Source organism: Argentina silus (genome assembly GCF_951799395.1).
Source record: "Argentina silus genome assembly, chromosome: Y".
In the NCBI taxonomy this organism is placed as follows: Eukaryota; Metazoa; Chordata; class Actinopteri; order Argentiniformes; family Argentinidae; genus Argentina; species Argentina silus.
In genome coordinates, this window is record NC_139654.1 from 21,876,738 (window position 1) to 21,884,892 (window position 8,155).

Consider the following 8,155-nt stretch of genomic DNA (forward strand, 5'->3'; position numbering starts at 1 on the left):
CAGACCTTAATCCTATAGAAAATGTGTGGAGGGAGCTGAAGCTTCGAGTTGCCAAGCAAAAGCCCTGAAACCTTCAGGATTTGGAGAGGATCTGTAAAGAGGAGTGGACCAAAATCCCTCCTGAGATGTGTGCAAACCTGGTGACGCAACTACAAGAAACGTCTGACTTCTGTGCTTGCCAACAAGGGTTTCTCCACCAAGTACTAAGTCATGTTTTGCTTGGGGATCAAATACTTATTTCCTTCGATCAAATGCAAATTAATTTATAACTTTATATAATATGTTTTTCTGGACTTTTTTTGTTGATATTCTGTGTCTATTTGTTAAAATAAAAGTACCATAAAAATTATAGACCGCTCATTTCTTTGTAATCGGGCAAACTAACAAAATCAGCAGGGGATCAAATAATTATTTCCCCCACTGTACATACATTACAACAGCAAAGGAATTGACGGCAGACAAGGCACGATTTCTTCAGGATGTCCGCCAGGCATGCTCATTCAACTGTGAATAGGTATTCTGGACTGAGAGAGGGGGGTATTGATCACCATGCACACTGTCTTTGTCTCAGCCACACTTACATTCAAATCAAATAGCTGACACCACCAAATTCATCTACAGATCTTGTTAGGCTAGAGCCCTTAATGGTAAAACCCTTATGCCAGAACCAAGTTTATGATAGTTCAGTTCCACTTGCCCGTGCCAAATGCATGAATCTGATGCAATTTGAATCAACCCAATGGGGGAACTGTTTCACTGAGCCAGCTGGTGGTTCTCCTTATTGGCTTAGTTGACAGTGCCTCAACTTAGTACACATCTAACACTTGAATCTACGCAATCACATTCCTCTTCAGCAATATACAATGAAACATGCTGTGAAAGTATGTGGGCCTTGTGTCATGCAGCAGGCAAATTATTAATTTCCATGTTTCTGGAATAGAGTCAAAGATGGCCTATGCTCCCAGTGGAGCATTTCGACTCTCAAATGCACAACATGACTTGATTGGTGAAAGAAACTAAGTGGAAAGCGTGCTTTCTTCAACCATTCCACTCATGTCAGATCAGTGATTAGTGCAAGGAACCAAAGGAAGGATGCATTTTGTTAGTGCAAAACGTGTACTAGTGAAAGTAATGAAGTGATGGCAATTTCATGCTTTGAATATTGTGTGGAAAACACAAAGCTAGAACAGTTCATTATATGCCAAGAGGAAGGTCAACAAATAAACAAGAAAAAAAACAGGTGTTGACAGTCAACAATCTTTATTTCTCCATATGTGCCACTCAAACTGGGGAGAGGTGGAACAGAATTGGCCAGAGACTGGGGAGAAGTGGACCAGGGTTGGCCACTGAAAATAGTTTTTTCTTAATTCAACCTCTAAGAAATCTACTATGAGGCCAATCAACAAAGACTGGGGAAAATCAAAAGACAAAGATCGTAACAGTGTAAACTCATGGTAATATACACAAGCCAGCAAAATGTAATGAAATTAAAATTGAATAAGGAAAAAAAAAAGCTTGCCAAAACCTTACTTTTTCCTTTCATGAACAGTTCAGCAGACATTTCTACATCACATGCAATAAGGCACCTATCTAACACAAGGAATAAGCCTATTGTCATCAAAAGAAATATATAAAAAAAAATAAAAAAAAAGAGAATTAAACTGCTCAAAACTCCCATAAAAAAAAAAAAGTCTAATTTCCCTTTCAAATAACCCAAACCACTTTTAAAAAAATACATCAGTTTGTAAAATATATTTTTAAACAAACAAGTGTTCTTGAGTAAAAGCAAGCTATACTCCTGTAGTCACTTTAAGTACACACAATCTACTACACTATCAAATTTGATCGCTCAATAGAATATATTCATAGTAGAATATAACTATATTCTATACACTGCTGAAGTAATCTCCAAAGCAATAGCAAGGAATGACTTAACACTTGTCATCGCATCTCATTAATATACATTTGATGCTAGAATACAGTAGAAAATGGATCAATCAGGACACCAGTCAACTTCAAATAATCCTACCAATCATCTATTTTCTACTAGGCATTTTCTCAGCTCAGCGTTATGACTAAACCGCATCTCATAATAGAACTATGGTTTGATCCAGTATTGCTCTCTTTGCAGCCTGTTCAGCAGATACATACCATGAACATCACCTGATATATACAGAGCGAGCGAGAGCTCAGTCGATGGAGCTCAAGCTAGAATGACAGCCTGTATGAGAGCAGTAGCAACATTTCCTGGTAGCTCTGTAACACTTAAAACAAAAGTAGATCATAAAAGGAAAAAATTGGATCTTACCATCAAAACATTATTTTCTGGAACAAAAACAGCACACTAGTCACCTATACATACAAAAAGGAAAATCATCAATTACTTTATTTACATAGGACTTCTTTGTCTGGGGTGAAATTACAATAGTGATGAATGGCTAATTTATTGAATCAAGACAACATGACTGCTTGAACACCAGTTGCATCTGTAGCCCAAATATAGGGGTTGTACAGGACCTCAAAAGTTATGCGAAAAGTCCATGTTTTTGTACAAGACGACATTCCCCCTTGTGCCAGTTACATGAATTGGATTCTCAACATTAAGCGCAACTGGCCACATGGAGAGGGAAGTATGCATTTTCATCTAGATTATCACATCAAATACAGGCTCATTCAATGTCTGTCAACACTATTTATTCAACCAAACTGATCAGAAAGTCCAAGGAACTTCTCAACCAACCAACTGCACCAGCTGTCAGTAATGGGATAAAGGTCCAGGTTCAGTTCATGCCAGAACTGTATACAATTCCTATTCCTCATCATGAAAAGAAAGAAATAATCTTGTGTCATGGTGTGTTTGTTTCCATAGCTCCATACATAGACAACAAACTTGCTGACTGACCTGACGTCGACACTTGTTACTAGGAATCGGCCTGATATTATTTGCTGTAGTTGTGTCACAGTAGGGACCATTGGTAGAACATAAACATCACGTTTGGGGGGGGGGGGGGGGGGGGGGGAGTAGTTCACTGATCTATATGGATCCTATGGTGCCTGGAGAGGGAGGATGAATGGTTGAAGCCTTTTCCACACTGGGAGCACCTGTAGGGCTTTTCACTGGCAAGGATGCGCTGTTTGAGGATCGTGGTGTGGGGGAATCCCTTCCCTGAGGGGATGGCGCTGTACTGTTGCATCTGCTGCTTCTCCTCCTGGTGAACCCTCTGGTGTCTGGAAAGGGAAGAGGAGTGATTGAATCTCTTCCCACAGTGCTGGCATGTGTAAGTCTTCCCCTCAGAATGGACTCTTTGGTGGCGGGAGAGGGAGGAGGAATGATTGAAGCCCTTGTCACAGTGGTTGCAGTTGTAGGGTTTGTCTCCCTGCATCCTCTGTTTCAGGGTGGAGCCATAAGAAAAGGTCTTCCCCTGCGGAGGAGAGGAGTAGATCCGGGCATCAACATGGACCTTGTGGTGTCGAGATAATGAAGAGGAGTGGTTGAAGCCCTTATCACACTGAGCGCAGGTGTAGGGCTTCCCTCCGGAGTGGACCTGCTGATGCTTTTTCAGATGGCGCTTGCGAACAAAGCTCTTCCTACACTGGTTGCATTTGTAGGGCTTTTCCCCAGAATGAATCCTCTGGTGCTCTCTCAGGGTGGCAGCAGCTGCAAAGCACTTCCCACACTGAGTGCACCGGTGGGGTTTGTCACCTGCGTGGGTCCGCTGATGCTGCTTCAGGTTGGAGGCTGTGGTGAAGCCTTTACCACACTGGGAGCAGGTGAAGGGTTTCTCTCTTGCATGGAGCTCCTGGTGTTTTTTAAGATGGCGTCTGCGAATGAAGCTCTTTCTGCATTGGGTGCACTTGTAGGGCTTGTCCTCAGAGTGCATCTTCATGTGCTCTCTGAGTGTGATGGCTGCTGCGAAGCTCTTGCCGCACTCTGAGCACCTGTGAGGCTTCTCTGGGGAGTGGATCATCTGATGGGACTTGAGGTTGAAGGCGTCAATGACTCCTTTGCCCACCATCTCCACTCCAGTGGTGGCGTAGGCCTTCTCTTTCATGTGGATCTTCATGTGCTGCTTAAGGCTGGACTCCACAGCAAAGCTCTCACCACAGTGGACGCAGATGTAGGGGTTTGTGGCCTTGTGGATCTCGAAGTGTTGGTGGAGATCAGACATGCTGCCAAAGATTTCCCCACATTCGTTGCACTGTAGGCCATGGGCCTCGTGTATGACTACGCCGTTCTCAGACTCTACCGTCAGCTCCCCGCCATGGTCAGACTCTACCTTCACCACATGCTCCGTCTCCGTCTTTAGCAGTACCTCTCCAAGCAGCGCCTCGGTCGTCCCGCACTTGATCTCTGCCCCTGTGAAACAGTGCATGTCCGAATGTTCCGCCTTTGTATAATCATGGTCTGTCTCTGCGACAATGGCATCCACGCAGGCTACAGCCCCCAGCTCAATCTTGCTTAGATCGGAACCGTGGATCTCTAGCTCCAATCCCCGTTTCTCCTCCGTCATGATCTCAGTCTCTGCGGCATAGTGAAGGTCAACCTGGCTGTGGGCTATGACACACTCCGACCCCAGCGTGTCAAGGCCGGGTGTGTCACACTCAGTCTCTGACTCAGCCATGAGAACACACTCCAGCCCAACAACCTCCGTTTTCCTGCCGGATGATTACTTGTGGTGGAATCGGGGTAGAGCTCCACGTAGGTCTCTCTGGTGAGCAGTAGTAGCACCAAGGTCAGCAATCAGTCAGAGACCTGGATAAGATGACAAGATACAGGGGGATTATGTGCTGTGACAATCAGCTGTCAGCTATATCTTCGATACTTACAAATTGAAGGGAGGTAATGTTGGTTAAGTACTATAGTTGAACTGCATTATAGTCAAAAATGCATGTACTTAAACATGTTACACGATGTAACTCAAATATTAGAAACTCTCTGTAGATAGCTAGATCCAGACTGACACCTGTTGTTCATAATTGCAAGCGACTAGCCTGACCACCTAGCAATATTTTGAGGCTAACTAGCAAAGGAATGGGAGAACTGGGGGCAATAATACGTACAATGTAGGCCATATATATATGTAGTGCAACAACTAAAAAGACGCTTGACGTTCTCTAACAAAGGCTGAAAAAGTCATGCCATGACTTCATTGACAAATTCGTGTTGATCTGTGCTTCATTCTCGTAGGCCAAATTTTATTTAGCATCGAAGTCAAGGCTGCACCAAGTGTTAAGAAAAGGCGAAATGGAAAACATGTCATGACTCTCCAGGCTGCTGATTACGAAACTGGGACCGGCTTAACGAAAAGTCTTAACTGTTTGAAATAAAGTGAAATACACTAATTCATTGACATGCTATCCAAGATTATCGCTGGCTAGCCAATTTCCATCCTGGCTACATAGCCAGCATTAGCCCGCTAGTTAGCTGGCTAGGAGAAAGGACGAACATTATTGTTAGCCGCTAATGTTTGCCGAGTTAGCCCGCTAACTAGCAAGACTCATAACCGACAACTAGATGGCTAGTTGGCTAACTAAATAGCAATTATTCATTGAATAAGTTACAACTCGCGAAATAACGCATTTTTACCACGGTTTCGAATGCAATTAGGGACTCGGAAATTCTCAGTGAGCTTGTGCGAAGTATTAACAGGCCATCTTGTGCCACACCACCACCACTTTCAAGCTAGCCAGCATAAGATGGCTGCCGCTACGCTAGCTAGCTTCCGCCCTTGAAGGCGCATTTTAGAACTACAAGGGGTTTCTCGAACACCATACAAACATCTGACTCAATCAGCAGAACCACATAGGGTTCAGAATACGTGGTATGCCTTACTAGAAGTTACAGAACTAAGAGAGGGGTTGATTAATTAATCAGTTCAATCGGCCTAAAAAAAAGATGGCTCACACCAACCAGACGTGGAGTGTTCGACAAGCTAAAAAGCCCGGGAAAGGCGAACCCATCTTATATAATCAACAATTCATAACAAAGCACGACCAATATGTCTAAAACATCTTAAAATAAATATAATACAATGTACTATATACCCTAAACTGGATTTAGCCATCAACTATGCACTGCGAAAACGCGAGAAAAAAGCACAGTCCATGTCCTCAAGATGCAAATGCATTCAATGAGCATAGTTTCAGCCCACATTCAATATGGCCTAGTTAGCAAGCTGCCCCGTAGCGTACTTCAGCAGACAAGCTTAAGCTACCTAGCCAACATTTAGTAGCTAACTCGCTACGGTCCTAGCCAGCTAACAATCAACCCTACATCGGGGCTCGTGTTAATGTTCGTGTTACTACTGCAGCCATCTAGCTAGTTGAGAAATTGTGAATGACTATACAGTACAATTACATTACATCATAAAATATATACACTTTACAGAATAAACACACTCACAAATAACTTCCGAATTCAAAATAGTGTTTTTGTGCAAAAATGATAACCTTTTATAGTCTGCTGATACACCACATAAAAGTATCTAAATCGACAGCTAATTGTGAAATGAATTGGTCTAGGTTTTGTCCACGACTACCCACCTCTTTATCTTCGGATTTTGTTGTGATGAAAAGTGTTTATGGGCTGTGGACAACCAATAGCTTCTAACTAGATGCTTGCTTGCTCGCCTGCGTCTGTCTGCTAGCGATGTCTTCCTCTCTATTTCTGTAGTGTTGGCGCCACAGATCATCTGGCACCAACAACGTTTGAGTGCATTAGTACTTGCATATGCATTGTAGGCATATCAAGTATAGCAATCTTTACTGCCACCTACAGTTCCGGAGTGGGACCAGCTCATACCTACTCAGTCCGACAATAGGTTCTCACGCCGGAAACGTTAAAATCGCGGAAATCTGAAGCCACGCCCCTCTACTGGGGTACGGAAGATGAGAACTCTCTCTCTCTCTCTCTCTCTCTCTCTATGTAACACACACACACACACACAATATTCTGCATATACAGTTAGGTCCGGAAATATTTGGACAGTGACACAATTTTCATAATTTTGGCTCTGTACGCCACCACAATGGATTTGAAATTAAACAATCGAGATGCAATTGAAGTGCAGACTTTTAGCTTTAATTCAAGGGGTTGAACAAAAATATTGTATGAAACGTTTAGGAATTGCAACCATTTTTATACACAGTCCCCTATTTTCAGGGGCTCAAATGTAATTGGACAAGTTAACATAATCATAAATAAAATGTTCATTTTTAATGCTTTGTCGAGAATCCTTTGCAGGCAATGACTGCCGGAAGTTTGGAACCCATGGACATCACCAAATGCTGGGTTTCCTCTTTTGTGATGCTTTGCCAGGCCTTTACTGCAGCTGTCTTCAGTTGTTGTTTGTTCGTGGGTCTTTCTGGCTTTAGTTTTGTCTTCAGCAAATGAAATGCATGCTCGATCGGGTTGAGATCAGGTGATTGACTCGGCCATTGCAGAATATTCCACTTCTTTGCCTTAAAAAACTCCTGGGTTGCTTTCGCAGTATGTTTTGGGTCATTGTCCAACTGTACTGTGAAGCACCGTCCAATCAACTTTGTTGAATTTGGCTGAATCTGAGCAGACAGTATATCCCTAAACACATCAGAATTCATCCGGCTGCTTCTGTCTTCTGTCACATCATCAATAAACACAAGTGACGCAGTGCCATTGGAAGCCATGCATGCCCATGCCATCACACTGCCTCCACCGTGTTTTATAGATGATGTGGTATGCTTCGGATCATGAGCCATTCCAAGCCTTCTCCATACTTTTTTCTTCCCTTCATTCTGGTACAGGTTGTTCTTAGTTTCATCTGTCCAAAGAATGCTGTTCCAGAACTGGGCTGGCTTTTTTAGATGTTTTTTGGCAAAGTCTAATCTGGCCTTTCTATTCTTGAGGCTTATGAATGGTTTGCACCTTGTGGTGAACCTATGGTAAATTTCTATAGAAAATAAAGATTCCTAATTCCACAAAGGAAAGGTAGAGAAAGGATTAAGACCAGGATGGCCAGAGGTTGATTTGTGAGGGGAGAGTAGTGAAGAGGTTTTTAAAGGTTACAAGGAGGGAGCAGTTTGAAGAAAGCAGAGGACCAGGGCGTGAGAAAGCAGGATATGATAAATAAAGAGTGATGGGAGATTTAACCAGTTGTGAACATTCCAAGTGGACAGG

At 42.9% G+C, this 8,155-nt stretch overlaps 1 protein-coding gene across 1 annotated transcript; it reads right to left on the reverse strand.

Moving 5' to 3' along the window:
- Window positions 1-1,250: 1,250 nt before the first annotated feature.
- On the reverse strand, window positions 1,251-6,651 carry LOC310824201 (uncharacterized protein). Its single transcript, XM_083697013.1, has 2 exons — window positions 6,544-6,651; window positions 1,251-4,753 (listed from the first exon to the last, which is right to left on the reverse strand). Exon 2 carries the CDS (start codon window positions 4,620-4,622, stop codon window positions 3,027-3,029), a length of 1,596 nt encoding a protein of 531 aa, XP_083553139.1. The 5' UTR covers window positions 4,623-4,753; window positions 6,544-6,651; the 3' UTR covers window positions 1,251-3,026.
- Between the last annotated feature and the right edge of the window lie 1,504 nt (window positions 6,652-8,155).